The sequence below is a fragment of the Equus caballus genome, chromosome 19 (genome assembly GCF_041296265.1).
Source record: "Equus caballus isolate H_3958 breed thoroughbred chromosome 19, TB-T2T, whole genome shotgun sequence".
NCBI classification, from domain to species: domain Eukaryota; kingdom Metazoa; phylum Chordata; class Mammalia; order Perissodactyla; family Equidae; genus Equus; species Equus caballus.
The window spans coordinates 8,632,973-8,658,482 of record NC_091702.1 but is presented as its reverse complement, the minus strand read 5'-3'; the positions used below and the strand labels follow the sequence as shown (position 1 = coordinate 8,658,482).

Genomic DNA, 25,510 nt, shown 5'->3' with positions numbered 1-25,510 from the left:
TTGTTGAATCTGATTTTGAAGCTGTTTATGGAATTTTTCAGTGCAGTCTTTGTGTCTTTAACTCTAGTATTGCTGTTTGTTTTGCCTTAATGATTTCTATTTCTGTGTTGATCATCTCATTTGTTCTTGCACGATTTTCCTAACTTCCGTTAGTAGGGATCTGAATTCAAGAGCTGACTGAATTTTTCAAGAGCAGTGTTCTGAAGCGTTGGTCAGATAGTTCTTATATCCCCATTTCTTCTTCAGACATTGGAGTTTTATAATTCTCTTTGGTGGTGTTATGGGTCTTTGATTATTCACGATCTTTGTGGCGTTGCTGTGAGGTCAGAAAATTTGAGGAAGTGGGTGCCTCTCCCAGGCTTTACTGACGGGCTTGGGCACAGTGAGCCCATCTTGGGGTTCCATGTGGGCCATCTGGTGGGGTCCCGGGGCAGGCTTGCTGCTGGAGTCCTTGGGCAGCCCGGTGCTGGGGTGAGTGGAAAGCTTGGTGCATGTCATCCAGTCTGGTCCTGGGCACAGCTGGGACCTGAGTTGGTGAGTACCAGCCCTGGAGCATGGGTTTGCACGTGGTGATTGAGAACCGGGGGCGGCAGGAGTCATCTGGGGCCATGGGAGTTGGTTGGTGCTGAGGTGAGCTGGGAGTCTTTGTTCACGGGAGTCTGACAGAGCCAGGTGTCATGAGAGACAGCATGTGCTGGAGTGGGTCAGAAGTCTGGGATCCTGGGAGCCAGCTGGGAGCCAGGAGCTATGGGATCAGCCAGGGGTCGCAGGAGCCAGCAGGTGCTGTTTTAAGGTGGAAGCCTGGGTTCCTGGGAAGCTGTTGGTACCTGGTGCCGTGGGAGCTGTCGGGGACCACCTGAGTCAGCAAGCACATGTGTTAGTTGGGGACCTGGTTGTGGAGGGGCCTGCCAGGAGCCTGTTTCCCTGGGAGCTGCCTGGGGCTGCTGGACCTGTAAGGTGCCCTGGTGAGACATGGGCCTGAGTTCCCAGGAGCCCATTGGGAGCCTGGCGCCCTGGGATCTGCCTGGGGTCGCTGGAGTCAGTAAATGCTGAAGTGAGCTGGGGTGCTGGTTTGTCAGAACCCACTGGGAGCCCTGCCATGGAAGCTGCCTGAGGCCACGGGAGAAGGCAGGCACTGCGTCAGCCACAGTGTGGATCCTCCACTACCCACCAGGAGCCTGGTCCCAGGGACAAAACTTGGGGTCACGGGAGCCACCTCGGGCTGCTGAAGATGGCAGGCACTAGGCTGAGATGGGGGCCTGGGTTTCTGGAGCCTGCTGAGTCCCTGGTGCCAAGGACTCTGCTTGAGGCCACTAGAGCTGGCGTGTGCCAGGGTGAGCCAGTGGCCTGCGTCTGCAGGAGCATGCAGGGCGCCAGCAGGTGCATAGGAGTCAGCCTGCTGCTGGGCAGGCCGGCTCTGCGTCTGCGATGAAGTCGGGCCCTCCCTCTCCTCCTTGTGGGAGATTTGTGATCACTGACTCAGCCTCCTTCTCTGTCACTGGTCTCTTCAGTTGTCTGTTTCCTCATGGGTGAGACTGGGTAGGTTGCTTCTAGGAACTTAGTCTGCTGGGTCACCCATTGTGTTAGTGAGCCAGAGCTCAGAAGCATCTCTATGATCTTTTTATTTCTGAAGCATCAGTTGTAAGACCTGCTCTTTCAATTCTCATTTACTTTACTTGCTTCTTCTCTCTTTTCTGAGGCATTCTATCTTCTAAGCATTGGTCCATTTTCTTTTTTCAAAACATTAGCTCATCCTTTTGATCTTTTGCCTTCCTCCTCTATTTCCTTTTTTCTGTTCTCACCTTTGTGACTTCCATCTCTCTGCTAACTTTGGGTTCAGTTTTCCCTTTTTCTAGTGCTGTGTGTTGTCAGTTAGGTTGTTAATTTGAGATCGTTCTTTAAGATGTTACAAGTTAATCACTGTAAACTTCCCTCTTAGTATTATTTTTGCTGCATCCCGTAGTTTTGTTGTGTTTTTAATTCTTTTTGTCTTGAGCTATATTTAAATTTCCCTCTTGATTTCCTCCTTGACCTAATGTCTGTGTAAGAGGCTGCTGTTTAATTTCCATCTCTCAGGAATGATGCAGGTTTCCTTGCGATGTTGATTTCTAGTTTCATGCCATTGTGTTCAGGACAGATACTTGGTATAATTTCAGTCGTCTTAATTTTGTTAAGATTTGTTTTGTGACCTCAAACATGATCTCTTCTGGAAAATATTCTGTGTGCTCTTGAGAAGAATGTGTATTCTGCTGCTCTTCAATACAATGTCCTTAGTATTTAATGTCATTTATTTCTGCCATTTCCTTAGTTTCTGTCTGGATGTTCTATCCATTGTTGAAAGTGGGGTCTTGAATTCTCCGACTTTCAACTTGTATAATGTAGTCTTCAGAATACATAAATATCTCTTAGAAGTCAGTAATAAAAGAGAAATAAAACAATTAAAATAGGCAAACGGTTGGAATAGACATTTCTCCAGAAGATATCCAGATGGCCCATAAGCACAAGAGAGATGCTCGATGTCATTCATGATTAGGGAAACGGAAATTCAAACCACAATGTGCTACTGTTTCGAACTCAGTATGTAGGCTGTATTCAACATTAAGGAAAATCACAAGTGTTGGTAAAGATGAGGAGCAAGGGGAGCCCTCATACATCACTGGTGAGAATGTAAAATGATGCAGCCACTGTAGAGAATAGCCTTGCGTTTCTTAAGATCTTCGAGCAATCAGTACCATTGAGCTGGATAGTCCATTGTGAGGCAGCTCCAAAAGAACATGGAAAACATATGGTCACTCACAGGAAAACCTGTCCATGGACATTCAAAGCAGCAGTATTCACAGTAGTCCAAAAGTGAAAGAAACCCAACTTTCTACCAAATTATGAACACATAAAGCAAATGTGGCATATTGATACTATGGGATATAACACAGCCCTAAAAAGGAAGAAAGCACTGCGACGTGCTCAGCCCTGGATGATCCTTAAAAAAAGTGTCTAATTGAAGTGGTACACAAAGCCACAGGTTCTTTGATTCCATTTGAATGAAATGTCCAGAATACCAAATCCGCAGGGAGAGGAAACAGATGAGGTGCTTCCATGGCCTTGGGTTAGGGCAAAGCACAGAGGGAGTGAGTGTGGTTTCTTTTCAAGGTATTAAAACTGTTCTGGAATTAGATAGTAGTGATAGCCACACAACATTCTCATTGTCCTAAACGTCACTGACTTGTGTACTTTCAAATACTTAAAATGGTGTATTTTATGTTGAGCAGATTTTCTTCAGTGAAAATTTGAAATTAGGGTAATTCATGCAGCTATTAGGGGTAAGGCACGGTGTAGCCCTGAGAGTAAACATCTGATTAGGGTCTAGTAGCAAGTACGAAAATCACACAAGCAACAGTCTGAGATCCAGTCCATAGTCATGGTCTCCACCTTGAAAAGACCAGCCAAGAAAATAGGTCAGTGGTCTTGGGGGCCCTGGGAATCTGTTCAGAGATCTCGGTTATACTCGACAATATTCTCACCTCTTGGACCCTCTGGTGTAGGTAGGTTTGAACTTGTCAGTTGTTGATGTACATGCAGGTGGTAGACCATGGGAGGGCCCCGACCCCTCCTTCCTTGGCCAGTAGAGATAGTCTGAGGCCAGGTAGTTTCCTAAAACCATTTGGCAGAGACTTAGACGACTGTCCTACAAGGAGTAGAATAGAGTCTCATGGAGCTGCTGTCCGTGTTGGGTTGTTTGTCCACACTTCTGGGTGGCCTCAATTACCTGCTTTTCTGTGGCTAGGGCCACTCCTCTATGCCAGTCCAGTCATCCTAGTAGAACAGACATATCTCTTTGGGTCGGTGGTAGCCTGTCAGGGCAGGAAACCCAGGGACTCCTGGTCTGTGGGGTGCACCTCTAGGGGCAGGTCCATGGAGACAATGATGTACTGCAGAACATCGCCTGGGGAAAGCTGGTCAGAGGATGTGGGGGAGAGCGGGGTACCAGGGAGCGCCTTGTGACGTGCGCCCACAGGAAGACCCGAAAGTGGACGTTCCCACTTTAAAATATTCACAGGGCTCTTGGTGGTCAAACCAGTGATTGGTGCCCATCTAGTGGCTCCCTGTGCTCTACGATTCCAGGTGATACAATCAAAGCATGTGTGGGCCAAGAGCTGCTTGTGCCCGGGCACAGAATCACCAAGGTGGCCTCAAAGGCTCCCCCAAAATGACTCCTCAAAAAACAGCTGGGGCAGAAAATGTGTGGAGTATTTTGAAGGGAAGCTTGGGGCAAAGATGCTGTTCGATGGAGCTGGCTAAAATTGAGTTTCTCATCAGGGCAGGCACTTCAGCTGGGGTACCGGTGATTGGAGGCCGTGTGACAGGCTCACCAGTTTCTGAGTCCCGATGCTGGGCAGCCCACTCAGCCCACTGGACTGATGAAGTGGTGCTTACGAAGCCTCTTGCTGGCCTTGTGGAAAGCAGGGCAGTGTGGTGGGAGAAGTCGTGATAGTGTCAGAGGGAGTCATGGCGGGGATTGCGGTGTGGAAGGGGGAGAACTGGAGGCAGGTGCAGTGGATGTGTGACCAACAATGGTCAGGAAGGGAAACCCGGGTGTACCCGGGGCCAGCAGGGGGCCAGCAGAGTCATGTGTCAAAACCAGACGGCGGGCCCCAAGAGGAACCTCTTACGCTAAGCCCCACCTCACCAAACTGAGTCTTGACTTCATTAGATTTTCGACTCTCCCGGAAACAGAATCTTAAACCAGTGGATTAGGAATCCCCCAATCAGCCCTAGGTAGGTATTCCACGTCATAGACTGCTGCTGTCCCCTGAGGAAAGTAACCTTGCAATAACCGAGCGATCTTCCCGCCTGCTGTGACTTCTTTTTCTTCTCCCTTTTGCCTTTCAAAGTCTTTCATTCTGTACAGCTCCTTGGAGCTGCTTTCTATCTGCTAGTTTGGATGCCTCCGGATGCAGGAATTGGTGAATAAAGCAATGAAGTTCTTTAGACTTACACAGTTGTATTTTCTTTCTTAACAGCTTGGTGGCAGCAGCGGGATTCGAAGGACACTTCTCATTGCTTCGGGGATGAGAAACACATGCATTGGTACCCATGAAGCCTTTGGATTCTCCATCTTTTTTGCTGTCTCTGAGGGCTGTGGGTAAGTGTCTCGTGCATCTCAGCTCCACTCTCCTTGCATTGAGCTCCTGAGCTAAGTGACTTTCCAGGCGCAGGTTAACGGGCCAGTGTAGTCTGACAGGATGCTCTAGCAGAGCATCTGTCTCAGCCCTGGGTTCGTCCACAGTGCCAGTCAGAGTCTTAGCAGGCAGCTGGAGCTGGCAGATGGTTCCCTGAGACACTGAGTCTCTAGCCCTTGGTTAGTCCACAGTCCCAAATTTGGTGGGGTCCGCTGGTTCTTCCTGCAGTGCCGACTGTTAGGGTCTGCTGGTTCCATGCGTAGTTCTGGCCAGGGGAGAGGGTGGCACAGACGTGTGCTACATCCACACCCAGTCCTTGAAAACTTCCCACATGCATTTGACACGCATTTTTCTCTCCCTTGACTGGATGCAGATGTCGATGAGTTCTGAGGAAATGCTGAAGGCACAGTGTGGAGGAATTCTGGGACCCTGCGTGACTACTTGGAAGAGTGCTGTCCCCTCCACCTGAACAACCACCCGGCACTACCAGAAATGAGAGGTGTCCTGTGATCGTGGATTGGAAGCCTCCTTGTTGTTAAGATGTCAGCTTCCTCCAAAGAGATGAACCAATTAAATGCAGTCCTTATCAAAATCCTAATGACATTTTGTGCTGAAAGACACCCATCCTAAAATTCATATGGAATCTCAAGTATGCCCAGATGTCTAAAATAGTCTTGAAAGGAAGTACTAAGTTGGAGGACTCTGTTTTTACTGATGTAAAACTTGCTACAAACCTACGATATCAAAACAGCATTGTAAGGGCATAAAGACAGACACATAGAGCATCGGAACAGAATAGAGAGCCCAGAAATAAGGTGGCCAAGGTTGTTCAACGGGGAAAAGACAGTCTTTTCAACCAGTGGTTCCTGAAAAAGTGGATATTTTCATGCAAAATCTAAACTTGGATTCTGACCTCACGCCAGATATAAAACTTAATTCTCAATGGATCAAGACCCAAATGTAAGAACTGAAACACTTTGAGGAAAACATGGGACAAAACGTTTCACAATAGGACTTGGCAATGATTTCATGGATATGACACTCAAGGCATGGGCAATAAAAAACAGAGTACAGACGCCAAAATTCGTGAATATTAAAACCTTTTCTGCCTCTGAAGACAACCTCAACAGAGTAAAAACACAACCCATGCAGCATGGGAGCCCATATTTGCAAATGATCTATCTGACAAGGGCTGAATCTCCAGAATAGACATAGAACTTCTCAACTCAACAACAAAAAAACAAACAACCCAAATCAAAAATGAGCAAAGTACTTGAATAGACTTTTCCTCCAAGAAGATACGCAAATGGTCAACAAGCATCTAAAAAGATGCTTAATGTGACTAATCACTGGGGAAATGTAAGTCAAAATCTCAATGAGACACCACCTCACATCCATGTGACGGCACCCCCAAAAAACAGACAGTGAAGAAAGGCATGCTGGCAAAGATGTGGAGATATTGGACCCACGTACACTGTGGCTGGAATGTAAAATGGTATAGCTGCTGTGGAAATCAGCATGGCATTTCATTAAAACAATTAAAAATAGAATCACTAAATGACCCAACAATTCTACTACAGGATATATACACCTCAGAGCTGAAAAGTTGGTCTCAAAGACATATTTGAACACCCATGTTCACGGCATCATTGTTCATGATCGCTGAAACGTGGAACAGCCCAAGGATCCATCCAGGGATGAATGGAGAAGCAACATGGGCATGTATATATATACAATTGCATGTTATTCATCCTTAAAAACTAAGGATATTCTGAGATATGAGACAACAGGGATGAACCTTTAGGAAATTATGCTAAATGAAATCAACCAGTCCCAAAAATACTGGCCTTGTGTGACTCCACTTATATGGCATTCCTGAAATGGTCAGATTCAGAGAGACGGACAGCGGATGCTGTTGGCCAGGGGCGGGAGCAGGGGAAGGGGAGTGACCGATGAGTGGGGACAGAGCTTCAGTTCTGTGGGGTGACAAGAGTTCTGAAGATGGACTGTGGTGATGGCTGCACCACCGTACGACTGTGGCCAACACACTGAAGGTGCGCGTAAGGAAGTCAATGTGCTTGATGGCGTGCACACAGAAAAATGGTCAGGACGGTAAGTTTCACATTATGTGCGTTTTAAGCCAATACAAATATATTTTCTGTTAAAAGTGCAAATACAAAGAAATGAGCAGAGGATGATTTAGTGTTTCCATTCGTGCTCTTCCATTCTGACCCTGGTGTTTGTCTCAGCCCTTGTACCTGAGGCAACTTTGATCAGACAAATGTTTTCATTCTGGGCCTAAGAGAACCTTGAAATCAGAATTATACAAAACTCTGCAAAATTTTTGTGACCATGTATTTTTCAGAGAAAACATAGTAAGACATTTTTAATATTAAATTTAAGTTTGTTTTATATCAGTTTCAGGTCTACATCAGAATGATTCAATATGTGTGTATATTGTGAAATGATCACTATAAGAAGTCTGGTTGACGTCTATCATCAAGAGTTACAAATGTGTTTCTTGTGATGAGAACTTCTAAGATTTACGCTATTAGTGACTTTCAAAATGCAATATAGTAGTATTAATTCCTTGACTGCTATAAAATAAGCACCATAAAACAATTCCAGTGTATCCATTTTGTTATTAATTCACTGAATCTATTTTTTCTCAGAATCAATTAATTGTTATGCAAATGACTGAATTTCTTTTAATCTACATCATAATGTACTGACTACAGGTTCTGACATTTTAAGTTTTGTTTAGGTGTTATTCTTTCTAGCAAGTAAACTTTCCTGAATCTTATCAGTCATATCAAAATATATTCGGATGTATTTCTTCTTCCATCGATATTTAGTCACTGATAAAGTTCACCGTGTGCCATTTTAACCATTATCAGTTTTGTATGCTGAGGGTGATTTTACCCAGTAATAGACACCGTGTAGGTTCGAAGTCTCCTTGGAGGATAAACAGTGGGGGGAGGGCAAAGCATGGTACTTGTTTCATTTGCAGAGGGTCCATTTTGACTTTGCTCTTACAAAACGTGTTCTTTGTCCATTTGGGAATCTGAGGCCCAGGAAGTTGGAGGGACTGACCCAGACCTCAGGAGGGGGTCAGAATCCAGAGAATCCGGCAGGGCTCTGGCTTCCTCGGCCAAGGCTCAACCCCTTCCCTTTGGATTTTCTTTGGAAACAGGGACCTCATGGTCCTAGGGGAGCCCTGCCCACCCCGTCCATGGGGGGGTCATCTTCCTGTTCGCATCCAATCATGCACAGGCACACTCACACCGATTTCTCCTGTGTGGACCATGCAGGGACCCCAGGAAAGAGCAGACACCAGGGAAGTGACAAGACGCCGAGGAGAAGGCAGTTGGAGGCAGCTCTGCCATGAACAGTAGCATCCGTCCTCCTGCCTACATGACCAGAAGGCCTGAGACGGACCGAAGAATCCCTGAGGTTTCTAGGTGTGTACCTGTTCCAAGGGCATCCCTGACCCAGCCTGGAGGGCACAGGACTGGGGAGCTGGAGTCCACTTCTGTGGGCACCTGCTACTCTGAGGAGCCGTTCTCCTCTTGTGTAGACATTGGTTAGAGGAGAGAAGACCTTGGTGTCCTCCTGTGTCAAGTGGAGTGCGTCCAGCTGGTGTCTCCCTGGGTTCCGTATGATGCTCACGAAGGGTCTGTGGCCCTTGGTTCTCCATCGATGACGCCCTGTGCTCTGAGCACCTGAGAAAATGCTTTCCCACCTGCTGGAGATCCTTTAGAACTGAGAGAGGCTTGGGGGTTCGGGTGGATGAGAACTTGGGATAAGGAAGAACATGCCAGAGCACTGTGAACTAAGGCCAGAGTCCAGGGACAAGACCAGTCCTTGTTGGACTCCCGAGGTCCTCACTTGGCTGGAGAGGAGAATCATTGCCTTGGTTGAGGTCAGGATGCTTCCTGAGAAAAAAGGACACCCAAGTGGAGGGACAGAAAGATGAGGTAGAGGGAGGCTCCTGAGGTTCCTCCCACGGCCTGGAAGCCTGCAGGTCCTGCTCCTTTACCCCTGGGACAGTGGGGAGCCTCTGCCTTGAGGACACCCAAAGAGACTTCCTGTTTGGTGGCTTCTGCCAGGGCTGCAGTGCTGGTGCTGGCCACCAGGGGGCAGGCAACCTCCAGCTTCAGTGGTGCCCAATGAGGTTGCGTTTTCACTGTTGTCACTTCTATTGGGATGTAATTGCCACACAGCACTGCCTAAGTTAACACTGTTGTGTGGTACATTTCAAAATTGCTAAGAACCAAGAAGCTAAACTTCTCATCACAAGCAAACACTTACTTTTCTGTTTTCAGTGACGGATGTTAAGTGAACTGGTGGTGTCATTGCGCAGGCTGTGTGCATCCAGTCCCTGTGCTGACTTCTTAAACTTACACGGCGCCCACTCAGCCTGCCTCAGCTGCTGGAGCAGCGAATAGCTGTGCAGAGGCCTTTCCGGCTGTGCCCCGCCTCAGAGAGAACTCACTCCTCCTGGTACTAGCGCTCCTCTCCACAGTCTGACTTGGTGAAGAGCAGGAGGAGGGGACACGAGTTTCACAATTCTTCACTCAGCGACTGTGCACCGAGCACTCACCCTGTGCCAGGTGCTCAGGTGGGTGTAAGTGCAGGGCTGACAGTGACTGAGTGGTCCCTGCCGGTCAGGAGCTCACACTCTGGAGGGGACAAGGACAAAAGCATGAAAGCAAAGACATGAGAGGGGAAAGAGCCAGCGCTGAGGGGACATTCAGGGGCCTGTGAGGGAGGGCCAGGGGTCACCGGGTAGGGGTCTGAAAGGCCTCACTGGGGCGACATTTCCTGGGACCAGAATGACAAGAGGGAGCCAGCCCTGCACAAGTCTGGGAGCGGCGTGTCAGGGAGAAGGCACCCCTGCTGTAGTCGCTCATGGGCAGAAGGGGGTTTGGCCAGAGGATGTGAGAAAGGTGGCCAGTGTGGCTGGAGGGAGCCTGGGGGGAGAGAGGAGGCGGCGGAGGGCAGGGCCAGATCCTGGGGCCTGAAATCACGGTTCCAGTGCCTTGCATCTGTAAACGGCAAATGCCTCATATCTCACAATTTTTGTGGTTGAGGAATCAGACAGAGATTAGCTTGGTTCTTCTGCTCGAGATGCCTCAAGGCCGCGGCCGCGGCCTCAAGTGATGCTCGACTGGCAGAGGATTTCCTCTCAGGTTCACTCAAAGGAGTCGAGGTGCACTTTGGACTCAGAGCATGGGTTCCTTTCTGTCTGTTGGCCTGGGCGCTGCCTCGGTTCTCTCCCATGTGGGCCTCTGTGTATGGCAGCTCAAAACGTGTGTGCTTGATTCCACAGCTCAGGGACAGGAGAGAGAGAGAGGCACGGGAAAGAGAGAGAGACGGAACTTAAGAGAGGGAATAAGAAAGAAGTCAGAGACTTTCTATGTTTAAAATTTAGACATGACACTCGTCCACATTGGCTGTGTTCTATTGGCGAGAGCCAGTCACTAAGCACTCAGTGGTCACACAGGAATCTGTGAGGGATGTGTGTACCACGGGTGGGGATCTCTGGGAGCCACGGTGAAGGCTGCCCACCTCACAGATCAAGATGAGGCTCTTGGGTCTCTTTCTAAACAGAAGAGGAAACAATGGAGAGGTTTGAATCCAGAGGATGACAGTGTCTGGATTTCATTCATCAACCCTCTCCTTGTGCTGACATTGAAATGAGGCCAAGAGAGGAAGTGCCTGTTGCAATAGCGCATTGCTGAACCCAGGCCTGGTTTGAGTGGTGTTCATGCTACATCCCTTCTCGTAATTCTTCCATCTCTTTGTTTGTGCATTCCTTGCACTTGACACCACCTCACAGGTGGTATGGATATTATTTCATATACACCTGATGATGTCCCTAGCAAGTAGATTCTAGGCGGATTCCCCTTGTGCAGGTTTGGAGACTGGGGAGGCCCTGAGAGGCACAATGAGTTTTCCAGGACAGAGAACTGGTAAGATAAAGGAGGTCTGAATTCTGCTCTGCCTCCTCAAAGCTGGGACCCTCATCACATTCCCAGGGAGCTGTGGCTGGGGCTGTGGAAGCTCCTCATGTAGAGTTAAGAAGAAGACATGGGGGTGGTTTGGGTAGGTCCGATTACAGGAAGCAGCCCAGGTAATGGAATCTTGAAAAAGTGACCTCACTTCCTTGGCGATAGACCCCAACAGATTTAGAACTCTGGTAACCAGGCAGTTAATTCTAGAGACAGACCCCTAGCCAGTTCATCTGACTGGAGACACTTCGGAGTAAAACATGTTTACTTGTTGTGTACCAGTTTTCAGAGGCTCTAGGCTCAGGAAAACCCAGAGTGTGAGACTGTTGTGTTGTTGTGGACATCGGATCAAGCCTCATGGCCAATTTGGCAGGAGGTACCCAAAGGTAATGTGGGGCAGCCCAGGGCAGCCCACTGTAGGGCAGGACACAACTCGGATCCCACCTGAGCAGCCCCATACGTGTGTACGCGTGGGCGCTGTGCGGGAAGGCAGCAGGTGAGGAGTGGGTCCCTCCTGGGCAGGAGGAGAGTGTTATGTGCTGTCAGCCAGGTGAGTCTGTCATATTGATACCCCGGGGCTTGGCTGGCAGCCTGAGCAGCTGGGTGCTGGGATCAAGCTCCTCTGCCCTTGTGTTAATCCTGAGCCGTAGAAGTTTCATCTAGTTCCCTCCCTGGTCAGATGTCTGTGCAGACGTCCCTCTGTGCCTGAATTAGGGAACAGAATTCCTCATGGGGGTGTCCCCCTGTGGCGATGTGCAGGCAGGCCCCTGATGCCTCCTGGCCCATCTGCCGGGCACTGTCTTTCCAGAACTCCACGCAGGAGATCTTTGAAGAGCTACATGATGGGTTCGACTTCTCTCCCTCCCTAGTCAAGGGGCAGGAGCAGCAGGCCGCCAGCAGCATCCTGTGCCGGTCTGAGGTGAGAGCAGGAGCAGAGGGTCTCCCCGCCCACCACCCCAAGATGTTCAGGTTGGGCCTGGAACCCAGGTCCGAATCTGAGCACACCCCTGGTGCCCTCACAGGGCTTTCCCACTGAGTGTCCTACGGCCTTACTCCCAAAGGAGTCTGGGCCTCCTCTCCTCCCCAGCCAGCTGAGGGCTCGGGTGGAAAGACACTCTCCACATGTTTCTTGGAATCGTAGAGGAAAGGTTTACTGTTGTTGTCACTTCTCACGAGGCCATGAGGACCTTAGCATTTTGCTCCTGTTTTGATTGATGTAACTTCCTGGCTGGGAAGCTGTAGCACTCAGCGCCACTGTGCTTGCAGACCTGCTCCAAGCCTCACAAATCATCACACTTGCTAGGCTGATTACACACAAAGAGCATGGGCGTGGATTACAGGATTCTATACATTTCTCTGCACCTTGTCATCTCACAAAACACTTCGAATCAGAGCAGTTTGTTACGTGCTGTAAAACTGGTGAGTCTGTGATATTCATACCCCAGGCTGGCAACCTGAGCAGGTGGGTGCTGGGGATCAAGCTCCTCTGCCCTTGTGTTAATCCCGAGCCTTAGAAGTTTCATCTAGTTCCCTCCCTGGTCAGATGTCTGTGCAGATGTTCCTGTGTTCCTGAACTAGGGAACAGAAATTCTCATGGGGGTGTCCCCCTATGGCGATGTCCAGCAGGCTCCTGATGCCTCCTGGCCCGTCTGCCGGGCATTGTCTTCCCAGAACTCCACTCAGGAGATCTTTGAAGAGTTATGTGTTGGGTTCGACTTCTCTCCCTCCCTAGTCAAGGAGCAGGAGCAGCAGGCCACCAGCAGCATCCTGTGCCGGTCTGAGGTGAGAGCAGGAGCAGAAGGTCTTTACCCCCACCCCCCCCAAGATGTTCAGCGTCGGCCTGGAACCCAGGTCTGAATCTGAGCACACCCCTGGGGCCCTCACAGGGCTTTCCCAACGGAGTGTCCTACGGCCTTGCTCCTGAAGGAGGCTGGGCCTCCTCTCCTCCCGAGCCAGCTGTGGGGTAGGGTGGAAAGACACTCTTCACGTTTCTTGGAATCATAGAGGAAATGTTTAATGTTGTTATCACTTTTCACGAGGCCATGAGGACCTTAGCATTTTGCTCCTGTTTTGATTGCTGTAACTTCCCGGCTGGGAAGCTGTAGCACTCAGCGCCACTGTCCTTGCACACCTGCTCCAAGCCTCACGAATCATCACACTTGCTAGGCTGATTTACACATAAAGAGGATGGCGGTGGGATTACAGGATCCTATACATTTCTCTGCTACTTGTCATTGCACAGAACACGGCAACTCATTGTAGGCCGCTCAGGTGAGGAGCTGAGGGCTTAAGTGACTTCACCATATTCCACAGAGGAGGACATTTTGCACAGTGATTCAGCCTTTCGATGCTGTTGGACCTTGACATGACCCAATTCTGTTGCCATTTGAGCCAACACTGCAGGGCACATATTAAGCGTGTCCGAATAGACTCTAAGTTTTCCAGGTCTGCCATGACATACATCCGCAGATTGGCGGAAGGTCACTAATCATCTCTTTGCTCCTGTCTGTGGTGGGGATGTTCATTGATGACTCCCTGGGATAATGCTCTTACCTCAGGCTCTTAATGCACAGAGGTACAATTGTTCCTCAGGTCACAGAATGCCTTGAAGGTACTGAGTGTTTGTCATTCCCCTAAAAATCAAATTGTACTTTTAAGTCCAAAACCATTTTCAAGGCGGGCTCTCGTCCCTCTTGCACAACTTCCTGAGGTGCTGGGAGGTTCTGGTCTGAGCTCCAGACCCTGATGCTCCTGGTGGTTCATGGTGATTCCACTGACTCTGTGTCCCTCCTTGTCCACGTGGTATGCCAAGGAACCCACCCTATCCGTGGCTGAGGCCCGCACGATGCTGACCCTCAAGGCAGGCGCAGTGCAGAAGGTGGTAGGCTGCCTGCAACCATCTTTCCACGGCAGATCCATCTCCGTCACCACCTTCCCGTGTGTGTACCAGGCCTTCTACCCGACCCCACAGGTCCTGGACCAGCTGCTCCAGAGGTGAGTGCCCACCCCTCCACAGCACAGCAGGGAGTCTCCTACCTAATAAACGTGTGCCTTGGGAACGTCCCCACACCTCTCTGAGCGTCACCTTGCTCATCCAAATAGTGGGGTGGTAAGAGGATGAACCTCACAGGGTCACTGAAGGAAATCACGGGAGAAAGCACGGCAGACGCTTGCCTGGTGCCGGACTCCACAGAAGGGGCTGCTGCTCATGCTGCGTGTCCTCACGCTTACAGCTTCCGTCCCCAGTGAGGAGACTCCCTGCCTCTCCCCTCGCTGGCCTGTGGCCTTCCTGAGTGTGGAAAAGTACATGAAAGCAAACTGTTTTCCTATTGGCAAGACAATTTAGCGAGTCCATCTAGCTGATCCTGGTCCTTGTCTTCGGTGCGGCCAGAGCAGTGGTCTCTGTGGGCAGCAGAGGAGACGCCGGCCCACTCAGAATTCTGGGAAGGCTCTGGTTGGGGTTCATTCATTCAATACCATATGTTAAGCTCCTACTACATTCATACCCTTTCCTACACACTAAGGATGTCCAATGAAGGAAGCAGACACTATCCCTGGGGCTCAATTCTAGCCTGAGAGCTAGAAGCTCACTTCTGGGCATCGTGAGTATTCATGCCCAGAGGACGTTAGATGTCACACCCTCTTGGCCTCCTCTAGATATGGACGCATGCTCTCATAGTCAGACCACGATGACAGACCTCAAGGACCAACTAAGACCATGAGTGGTGTTGGGTCCAGAGGGAGGGCCTCCTGTGTCCACAGAAGGGGCTAGGAGACCATGGGGACTGTGGCTATGGATGGACTGGCAGACCCTGGATCTCACACCTCTTGGGGTTTCTGTGGGAGGCCTGAGGTCTGCGGTCTTCCCTACAGGAGGAAATGAATCAAAGAGACCTGTTCACGGTGTGCCAGTCCCGCCATGGGAAGCAGAGGAGAGGCTGGGCTGAGTCGGCCACTGAGAGACTCCTCGCTTCCACAGTTCCCTCTCCCTCTCCCTGCCCTCTGCACATGCACCTCTCCTAAGCACCGCCACTGGGGCCTAGAACAGTAGGTGGTGAGCAGCCTGGTCACAAATCTGCCTCCAACCTCAGTCCTGATGCTCGAGCGTGGAGGATGGGGCAGGCTATGTCCAGGCCCTTTGGGAAAAGAGTGTCAGGTGGAAGACCAGACTCACACAGGCTCTCTGTTAGATTGGCTGATGACCAGGCCTTCCAGTGCAAGGACAGCCACCCAGGGATTGGAGTGGCTGGTCCACCCTCTGGGGCTCAGGCACAGAGAAGGTGCTGTGGGAACACAGTGTGGAACAGCAGGCCAGGCCTGTGACTCTCTTCACACATGCCTCTCCCCAGTGCCCTCTCTCCCATCTGGGGCCCCCGGCCTCAGGAGAACTCCCAGGATATGTGGCAGATGCTGCGCCACTCCAGGATCAACCTGACGTTGGCGTATCTCCAGGACCTCTTGCCTGGCTCGGTCCTGAAGCACCAGGCCACCCCTCTTCTCATCCAGGTGGACCTTTTCCAGGCCACTGAGTTGGAGACAGAGGGTAAGGGAGACCGTAGGCTTGGAAGACTACCCCAGTGGGTGGGTCACGACTGGGGATTCATTTAAAGACAGTGGGATCTTTCCTGTTTGGGGAAAGGCACGGGGAAAGCAACTTATGTAGCTGACCCTTTCTCTTTCTCCAGCTCCTGCCCCAGCTCCAGCACTTCTGCCAGGTGCAGAGGCGGAAAAGGGGCCACATCTGGAGCTGGACGGAACTCCAGTTCTATTTCTGCCATCACTTCTAGCGCTGGAACCGGCAGCAGCGCCCTCAGCTGCTCCAGACCCCGAGCGAGTGCCATCAGCAGCCCCAGCCCAAGTGCCAGGTCCTGAACTGGACTCAACGGGACCAAGGGGTCTGCTGGGATTTCCACCTCAGGCTCCAGTAACAGCCGCAGAATCAGCTCCGGTTCCAGAGGCTTCCCACCCCTGTCGAGTGACCGGGAAGAAGCAGCCCGATGGGAAGCCTAGCCTCATGGCCTTCTCCCCAAGGGACGTGGCAGAACAGCTGACGGCCATTGACGCGGTGAGCACCCGGGCTCTCAGGGCGGGGTGGGGCAGGCCACCCCTATGCCATCAGCTGGCCCAGACCTGCTTTTCCCTGTGGCGGCTCCTGTGACCTGGGTCCCAATCCCAGCTCCACCACTTCCCAACCATGGGATCTGGGCAACTCCCCAGCCTTCGTGTTCCACCCTCACACTGTAGAGATGGGGACCAAGAGGCCCTGCTGGACAGAGGGGCTGAGCACATGGAGTGAAGTAGAACACAGAGGAAGCCTGGTGGGGCCTGGCCCGAGAGGTCGGGGAGGAGAACTCACTGTGTGCAGCCAGGAACTCAGGCGGTCCAGCCATCTGCTCGGGATGCTCAGCAGCCTCAGCATTTGTGATGCACCAGACGTGTACTTCACTAAAAGGGAGACAACCTGCCAAAGCCTGTGGGTGTAGCTGGCACAGGGGAATGTGCAGCGGAATGGGGCCTGGGACCAAGGATGCTCAGGATGCAGGGAGATGCCCCCTTGGGAGGAGCCAAGCGGAGCAGCCCTCTGGAGCTTGCAGTTTGTGGGGGTGGGCTGTGTGTAAATGCTCCTGTCCTTTCCCCACCAGTCTGGAGTCCTGGGTCCTCCTGTGCTGGGTGCTGTCAGTGGAAGAACAATGAAAGCGAGGGGCTCCCACCACGCTGAGAACACATCCTCAGCTTCCTGAGCCCCTCCTTAGACCGGGGACTCCTGCTTGGACACTCAGCTGGGCTGTGGCAGGGCTGAGTGACACTCCCCCTCCTCCCCAGGAAGTGTTCAAGAACGTCGAGCCCTCTGAGTGTCTGGGCTCCACCTGGGGCAAAAGAAACCGGCCCGGACATGAGAACGTGGCACCCACCGTCTGGGCCACAGTGGTGCAGTTCAACAGAGTAGTAAAGTGTGTCATGACGTCCTGCCTTGGGGACCCAAACGTGACGGCCCGGGGCAGGGCCAAGGTTCTGGAGCGGTGGATCGAGGTGGCCAGGGTAGGCGGGGGGAGACCCTCTCCAGAGCCGTGGAACTGCCCCTTCTCCTTGATCAGCTCTCAGGACTGAAGGCTGCACTCTAAGCCCCTGCACAGTCGCTAGGTCCTTCCTGTCAAGGGCACACTGACCTTGACTCGCATGTCCCAGTGGTGGGATGCTCACTTCCTCCCTGGCTCCTTCCTACTTTGAGCGAAATTCCTCCTCCTGGAAGTGTTACTCTTTGGTCCACCTGTGCCCACCCTGGCGCCCTGGCCCTCTGTCCCACTCAGGAGGGGAGAGTGGAAGGGAGGGGGACTGAAGCCAGAGCAGACAGGGCTCCTGCTCCCCCTCCCAGCTCCTCCTCTCCCTCCTCAGGAGTGCCGAGCCTTGAGGAACATCTCCTCCCTGCACGCAGTCCTCTCGGCTCTGCAGAGCGTGCCCATACACAGACTGAAGAAGACCTGGGGGAAGGTCTCCAGGTGGGGAGGCCTCTCCACAGGAGGACCAGGGGGAGGAGGGCGCTCCCACGTGTCTGCCATTGCCCTCTCGTAGGCTGGAGCTTCCTGGGTGGCAGTAAGCCCTGGGCACAGGGCCTGGGTGGGTGTGCAGTGTCCCTGATCCTCACTGGCAACTTAGGCCCCCAGTTCTGCTTCAGGAATCAGGTTCCCTGGCTGTCACATAGTAGGTTGAACCAAAGTGGAGATTTTCAAGTGTTTGCCATACAGCAGCAGAACTCTGTGCCCAGTGGAAAACCAAACTGGTCAAAATACAGCTGCTGCATAGAAAAGGGAGTGGCAGCCCCAGGTGACCAACATGAGATCCCCCTCTGCAGTCCCATGGTGACGTCAGTGCTCAGAGGACCCCCACGAAAATCCTCATTCAGGCAGTTTGGATTTTCCAGATTCTCATAGAGAAGGGACTTGCACTTATGCCCCCTGCCCCATTGTTCCTGAGTTTCTCCTTTCTCCTTTGCCCCCTCAGGAAGAGCTGCCGAAAATTTAAAAAGCTCTGTGATGAGGACAACTCCCTTAGCTGGGAGCTGCTCATCAAGGTAGAGTGGAGGCTGGCATGTGGAGGGAGAGGCGGGGTGTGTGGAAGGGGGACGGGGCAGGATGTGGACGGTCATTTCTCACTTGGAGTTTCTGTGTACAATTCCAGTCTTCCCTGGATGAACAGGAAGATGGGGTATGTTTGGTCCATGGGCAGGTGGGGGAGGTGTCTGTGGGGTGGGAAGTCCCGGTCATGGCAGGAAGTGGGGGTGTCTGGGCTGATCCCGGAGGGGATGCTGAGCTGGCCGGTTGAGCAGGGGCTGCCTTTCATTTTGGTCCACGCTGTCAGCACTTAGATTCTTCCAGGCTGTTGCATGGATGGGTTGGACGGGCTTATGTTTCTTCCCTGAAGCAGCTCAGTGTGTCTTTAGGAAGCCAGGCCCCCACTGCTCTTTCTGTCTTCACCACTTCTCCACGAGGAGGGCACCCTGCCTGCCCTCGGGATGGGCACTGCCAGGCATTCCCCCAGGCCAGGTGGACAAATGGGCTGCCCAGCCTTGAGTCTGAATGACTGGAGCATGACAGATGTTTGTGCATGTGTGACTCCCCACTGGCCCTACCACGGTCCCTGCTAGTCTGTCCCTGTCAGGAACACTCACCTGGGTCCTAGTCAGCAGTCACTGGTGCCCAGGTGGCTTATGGGAAGTGTCCAGGAAACTGGTGGTGCTCGGTGGATCTTTCCTGAGTGGACCTCATAGGCTCCACATGAAAGAGAAACCGAAGTGTCCTCTCAGCCCCGCCCCACCCTTTCACGCTGGGTGGGGTGAGAGCCAGAACCATGTAGACTGACGCTGAGTCCTCAGGAGCCCCTGCGAGGTAGGGGGAGTTGTCACACTTTCCAGATGAGGAGGCTGACTCAAGGAGGACAGGCGTTCGGCCCAAGGTCACACAGCGAGAGTGTTGGAGCTAGGATTGTTCTAGAATCAGAGTGTGCTGGAGGATGGAGTAGCATGGGTACCAGCTGACTTGGTTCAGACGTCCAGGGCTGAGGTCAGAGGGGCTGAGGAGAAGTGGGGTGAGGGGAGGATGGCCTCCTTGACCCTGTCCTCAATCCTGGCAGAAGCAGCCCTCCAAGTTTGCCACCCTGCTGAGGACCCTGCAGAGAGGCCGGAAGAGGCAGCAGCAGAAGGTGAGTGCGCCTGTGGGGAGGGGCTCCAAGGTCAGAGGAGGGGACTCTGCCCTCCCAGCTGGCGGCTCCAATCCAGAGAGGGGGCCTTCCTCCTGCAGCCCTCCTCCTGTTGCCGCAGAGCCTGACACCCGCCCTTAGAAGTGACCAGGAGGAGGGCCTGGGGAGCTGCAGCAGGGTGGGTCGGGAGAGTGTAGGGGCCAAGGATTAAAGGCCCTGTGACCAGCCAAAAGCAGGCCCTGGGAGGTGACCAGGAGGAGTCTGGTGTTCTTGGAGGGTGAGGGGTGGGGATTGAGGGCCGGCTATAAAGGATTTGAGGCTGCTCCATGTGGGGACCCCGGGCTGGGCCAGGAGGCTGAGCATGAGGAGTTTTCAGGGGAGGGTCATGGGGACACCTGAGACCAGGGGCTCATCCCATCTAATCCCAATGGCACAGGGCATCGTCCCCTTCCTGGGCACCATGCTAACTGACCTGATCATGCTCGACACTGCCATGGAGGATTATGTAAATGTGAGTGAGCCTGGGTGCCAGAAGGGGGTGACCAGGTTGGGACTTGGGAAGACACAGTCACAGCACCAAGACCTGAGTGGTCAGAATGTGGTAACTTCCTGTCATGACAGCCTCCCAGGCTCCCCTGTGGGCTGGGACAGTGTGCCCCTCTTAGGCATGAGGGAACGAAGGTTCCACGTGGAGCCGGTCCCGGGTCCCCAGGCTGGCGAAGCAGCAGAGCTGCCCGCCTGCAGAGCCGCATGGGTTTTGTTGGAGGCGAGAGAGAAGTCGGCCTCCAAGTCAGGCAGCACATTGCTGGAGCTGTCCCTTCCTGCCTGAGGACTCAGCCTCCCTGTCTGTCATCAGAGAGGCTTGGGCTACAGGGTACTTGAGTGTCGGCCCCCATGTCCTCCCTTCTCTGGAGCCCAGAGCCTGGCCTGGGTCCAAGTCCTGTTTTCTGTCATGCCCAGCCCCCTCCTGGACCTGGAGCAGGGCACCATGAGAAGGGGTGCACCCGGGGGCTTGTCATAGCTAGGGGGCTCGTTCTGATGGACTTTCGCTGTCTGCCTTCCAGGGCAATGAGATCAACCACGAGAAAAAGAAAAAGGTGAGCAGCTGTGGCCTTCCATGTCAGGGAGGAGAGGGGTGTTGAAACCAGAGACACCCCTGGGCAGAACTCTCATGGGCTCCACCCCCTGTGTCTTACATTTATTGAGAGTGTTGGATGACAGAGAATTAGGAGACCCATCCAGTAGGGGGGTGGGGACTGCGGTGGGCATCAAGCGAAACTTTGTGCAGGAGGGGCTTATACCCATCTCTGAGAACAGGTAGGACCTGCATGGAATTGGAGGGAGCAAGGACCCAGGACAAGTCCCCTGCCCCACTCCTCACCCCCTGAAGACCCTGCAGCATCCCCAGCAGGCTCTGTCGGCATCGTCTCCTTTCTCTGGTCCCAGGAACACAGCGTGATGATTGAGATCGTTCAGCTCCAGGAGGCTGCAGAGAATTACAACCTAGAGCCCCAGGAGCTATTCAGGTCCTGGTTCTGGGACATGGAGCAGCTCAGTGAGGATGAGAGGTGAGGCTGGACAGGAGATGAGGAGGAACAGGTGGACTCTCCCTGCTGGCCAGTCCAGAGAGCCTGAGTCCATGGCTCCCTTGTCAGCCCTGACCTGTCCCATGGCTATGGCTAGGGCACCTGGACTCCAGCTGCTGGGCAGATGCTGGGAGGGACACCTGGGCTGTGGATTGTGGGAGGCTCACAGGTGCCACTCTGTCCTGTAGCTACATCCTGTCCTTCCTTCTGGAGCCCCCTTCCTAGTTGGCCAGCAAATCTCTCCAGGCCCAGAGAGCACGGCCATCATGAAGCTGAGGAGGGAGTGAGTGTCCCGTGGCCGTATGTCCTCTTCCTTAGCACTGGGAAGCCAGCTGGGGCACTCAGGGTGCAAGGGCCCCACCGCCTGCCACCCCTTCCTGAGGCCAATTTCCATCTCTGTAGGGGTGAGAATCACTGCTTGTAAATAGTTCATGCCAGATTTGCAGACTGTTGTATTAAAGTCCTGTTTCTCTTAGAGCCTGGGAGTGGTGGTTCTTTCACATTCTGTGCTAATTTAAACGCTGTCCAGACTCTCAGATTCCTCACTGGAGGAAGAAATTTTGCAGTCATCCGATTATTGTGTGTGGGAGAGGGGGGAAGGTGCAGCCCCTCCCTGGCTGCTGAAGGAGACCCCTAAGTGCCCCTCCTCAGAGGACAGGTCCGTGTCAGCATCGTGAAGCTGGGCCAGGAGCAGAGACAGCCCCTCAGACCCCTGAGATGGGAGGTCGAGGTGTTTTCTCAGGCCGAGCATCCACCACGGAAATATGGGGGGCCCTAAAGCCACCACTTGCCAGGCCCAATCTGTGCCCCAGGGGTGGGGCTGCCCGTCCACACTCTGGAGGGAGAGGAAACATTTCCTGCGTCTCTTGTGGACGTGTCTCTGGACCCCATGTTGGGAACTTGTAGTTTTCTAGTTCAGCCTCTGGAAACGCATCAGCTCTAAGTGGGGAAAACACGTAAGGAGATCAAACCGTGCGTGTGGAGAGGACAAGGCCAGGGGAAGGTCATTTGTGCAGGGACTTTGGGCAGGCAGGACCTCCCCTCCTCAGTGTCCCCCTGGGGCTGCATGCTCACCCTTTCCCTGGCCTGGAATCCTGCTGGGAACTTGTCTCCAGCTCCGAAGTCCTCTCCCTGCTCGTCTCCTCTCCAGGGGAACACTTGTGGTGCAGCCGTCCAGGCTCCAGCTGGGCCCCGTTCCCGACACCCTCCTGCTCCCTGTGACCCAGGACCCCAGCCCCTGCACTTCCTTCTTCACTCTTGTCAAGGCAGAAGTCCCCTCAAGGCCCCACCCTCCCTCAGGTGCCTCACAGCCACTCCTGGCTGGCCTGATGGACCAGGATGGGTTCTGACAGGCGGGATAAGGGTCCATGTACCTGGCCAGACGAAACCCCCACTCGGTCCCTTGCTGACCAAGGTGACTTCCGGGTCTGTGTGGTGCTGACGTCCTTGGTCTAGGAGCTCCATCCGTCACACCCTGAGTCATGTTATTCCTGACTTGTCCTGCGTTCTGGCTGGGCCCGAGCCCATAGACCTTTGCCCCTGGGATGGCTGTGCTCTCATCCGCAGTCTTGTGCTGTGGTTACCTCCTGGGCTGTGTGAGCCATTTCTGTTGGGGTCTTTGAAAGCTGAGGCTGAGAGGGGCAGGTGTAGGGATGTCCTCCAGGGGAATGCCACCCAACTATGATCTCTGGGCATCCATGGACACGGCCTTGCTTGTTTAAATCCTGAAGGGCTGGCAGTATGGGTGGACAAGAGCCACTGCGCTGAGTTCACCCAGAGTCCCCACCCGGTGATCAGCAGCTCAGGGGTCACCGCCGAGTATTGTGAACGTGCTCCCACGGAAACACCCAGTCACAGCAACACCCAGATGACTTGTTTAGCGGTTCAGAGCTCTCCCCTCTGGATGGAGGCTGCCAGTGGCCCTCAGACACACAGGGGGCCTGGCCTCTGCCAGCGTGGCCTTCAGCATGCAGCAGGGATGGAGCACACATCCTGGTTGCCCATGGCCTCCCTGACAGGGCACAGCCATCCAAGAACGTGACTGGCTACACGGCAGACCATCCTTTACCTCCAAGAGCAAGAGAAGCGCCAGGACCCAGGGCTGAGCAGGGCCGGGGAAGGCAAGAGGTCTAGGTTAAGAGTCTGTGCGTATCCACTCATTTTGCCCTCAGAATAATTTGGAGTGTTGTGGGTAATATCCCAGGTTTTTAATAACGTAGAGGAAGCACAGAAAGGAGGAGTAATTGGCCGTTGTCACCCACACCATCTGGCCTGTCCTCCTCAAACATGCCTGGGCTCTCTTGCTCCCTCACCTCCGCTCTTCTTGCCCGCACCTAGAATGCCTGCCCACCGCATCTCTGCCCCCTCAGACAGATGGCTTAGCCAGGGACTCCATCTTGACGCAGGGAACCTGTTGTCCTCGATGCGACCAGGGCCCAGGTCAGTTCCGAGTTGGTCCCCCTCCCTTGGCCGTGAGAGACAGAGAGAGCTAAGTGTGTGCCTGATTGTCCTACCAGATTAGAGGCTGAAGTCATGAATTTCCTTCTATCCCACCCACCATCAGGCCCAGAAACGAAGGAGCAACTGGAATCTTGTTGGATTGGGGGCACATTTTGTGCAAGAGAAGAATAGCGTCACACAGTTAAATGGTCCTGGTGTGAGACTTTACGATGTTCTTCAGTGACACAAAGTTCTGCCGTGTAGTCTCACTAGCTGTTTCTTAACAAGCATCCCCCCAAGGCTGCTCCTGACCACAGAGAGTGGGAGTCAGAACTGGGCAAAGTTTCATCATCAGAACTCTTCACTGGTCTGTGGTCTTCTTGCCAAGAGAGTGAAACAGACCAAGGGAGACATCCCTGCTCCCCGCAGTTCTCGTGCCATGAGTGCCATCCCACCCCATTGCAGGGGACAACTGCTGGGTAGTCGGGCCTTCTCTCAGGGGCAGACATTTTGGAATGGCCTGGGAGCAGATTTGGGAAGTCAGCGTCAGCTCTCCGACCATGTCTCCAGAATCTTCACGAGCTCACAGGAAGCAGGACCTGGTTTTGAGTTTCTGAGCACGACTACACTAAGGTGGTCACTCAGGGCCTTGCCCAGGAGGCACCTCCTCCTGGAGGCTGCCGAGATGCAGGGACCTAGGCTAGCATCAGAGCAGGTGGCCTGGGGGAGCGGCAGCTTGTCTGTGGTACTCAGAGGCTGTTTAAAAGCATCCTGGATGGTAGGAGGTGTGAAAGAAGGAGCTGGACCAGGACTCCTGGGAGCTGAGGATGGCTGGAAGGATGTGAGGTTGTCACACAGAGCTGGGTGTCCACCGTGATGGAAACAGAGGTGAACAGAGGCCAGGGCAGTGCTGAGTGTCCACAGACCAGTCAAAGCCAACTGGTGGGCTTCCCAGCAGAAGGTAGAGCCCAGTAACAGGGGTGTGAGGGGTGGGAGCAGACAGTACACAGCCTGGAGCGGGCAGGAGTTGGAGGCCCAGAGAGCTTGTGGTGAACAACAGGGCACGTTAAGGAAAACGGGGCCCCGTCTCAGAGAGCAGCAGGCGTGCAGCCTGGGCGACGGATGGAGCCTCAGACAAACAGGGCTGGAGCCCTCAGCCAGCACGACTGGAGTTCATTTCCAGAAAAAAGAGAGGCTCCCTGCCACGAGGACATGACCACGAGGCTTCGGGGGTCCCATAGCCAGGCTGGAGGGGCTAAGCCTCCTGATGTCCTGGGTGGAAGGGCTCCCAGGGCATGGGGTATGGAGCAAGGGGGCAGGGAAGGGGCACCCGAAACACCTCAGGAGCCCAGGGGAGCCTAGGGTGCTTGTTCCCTGGTGTCCACCCCAAGCGTGGATTCAAACGGGAGTGCTGTCCTGCTGAGTGGTTCAGGCCCCAGGCCCTGCTGGCCTGCTGCCCCTTCCTCGCCCTGTGGCCTGGGACCGGGATGTGAGAAAAGCTGCTGAGCACGGGCTTGGTGTGACCATGGCCCACAGAGGGCATGCCAACCACACTGAACCCTGCATCCAGGAGGCATGTGAGGCCCGGCAGCACCTCTCAGGAGGGCCCAGGATGCGTTTTTCGTGTCCTAACGACGGCAACAATAGTTCCCTAGTGGAATGTGTCCTCATGTGAATGTAGCAATGAGGCAGACGGAGCTGGAAGGAGGCACAGAGATCCCATGCTAACCTGTGCATTGTATGGGGAACCTGAAGTGCAAAGGGCCCAGGAGCCGCTGCGGCTCATGTGGAGAAGCTCAGTCACTCAGAGAATGGATGGGGTCGTGAGCGCACACGGGCCAGAAACCAACACCAACTACCTTTGCTCCATGCACATCGCTCTGATTTTGAAGTGTTTCAGCTGAATAGACCATTTTCTTAACTAAACAAATGTCCAACTGATGCCCCCACTGATTCTGAAGGGGCCTCTTTCTCAAACTCTCAGAGCCACGCTGGCGGGCATGAGACCGCTCCTTGTCCTGACGGAGCTCCGCTGCCTCTTTCTGCCTCCAGCGTCCCTCACATGTGTGGCAATCTTCCTCTCTTTTGTCTGTGGGACACC

General features: G+C 53.3%; 2 protein-coding genes across 4 annotated transcripts in view; both read left to right on the top strand.

Moving 5' to 3' along the window:
* Window positions 1-6,108, top strand: part of LOC138919088 (protein phosphatase 1L-like) — a 63,143-nt gene extending 57,035 nt beyond the window's left edge. Inside the window, exons 2-3 of the mRNA XM_070243127.1 lie at window positions 5,019-5,140; window positions 5,551-6,108. Of these exons, the coding sequence (XP_070099228.1) occupies window positions 5,019-5,140; window positions 5,551-5,560 (132 nt within the window). The 3' untranslated portion in view covers window positions 5,561-6,108. The remainder of the gene's footprint in view (window positions 1-5,018; window positions 5,141-5,550) is intronic.
* A 149-nt stretch (window positions 6,109-6,257) lies between these two features.
* Window positions 6,258-25,510, top strand: part of LOC138919087 (ral-GDS-related protein-like) — a 34,546-nt gene continuing 15,293 nt past the window's right edge. Inside the window, exons 1-13 of one of the 3 annotated variants that reach the window (XM_070243119.1) lie at window positions 11,310-11,577; window positions 12,000-12,110; window positions 12,863-12,973; window positions 14,004-14,185; window positions 15,541-15,734; window positions 15,877-16,256; window positions 17,015-17,230; window positions 17,585-17,688; window positions 18,191-18,260; window positions 19,319-19,387; window positions 19,821-19,895; window positions 20,449-20,481; window positions 20,831-20,952. In XM_070243119.1, coding sequence (XP_070099220.1) covers window positions 11,452-11,577; window positions 12,000-12,110; window positions 12,863-12,973; window positions 14,004-14,185; window positions 15,541-15,734; window positions 15,877-16,256; window positions 17,015-17,230; window positions 17,585-17,688; window positions 18,191-18,260; window positions 19,319-19,387; window positions 19,821-19,895; window positions 20,449-20,481; window positions 20,831-20,952 — 1,793 coding nt within the window. In that variant the 5' untranslated portion in view covers window positions 11,310-11,451. Of the gene's footprint in view, window positions 7,290-8,488; window positions 8,639-11,309; window positions 11,578-11,999; window positions 12,111-12,862; window positions 12,974-14,003; window positions 14,186-15,540; window positions 15,735-15,876; window positions 16,257-17,014; window positions 17,231-17,584; window positions 17,689-18,190; window positions 18,261-19,318; window positions 19,388-19,820; window positions 19,896-20,448; window positions 20,482-20,830; window positions 20,953-25,510 lie in introns of those variants that run through there. The other 2 variants (XM_070243121.1, XM_070243120.1) reach the window with 2 other exon arrangements.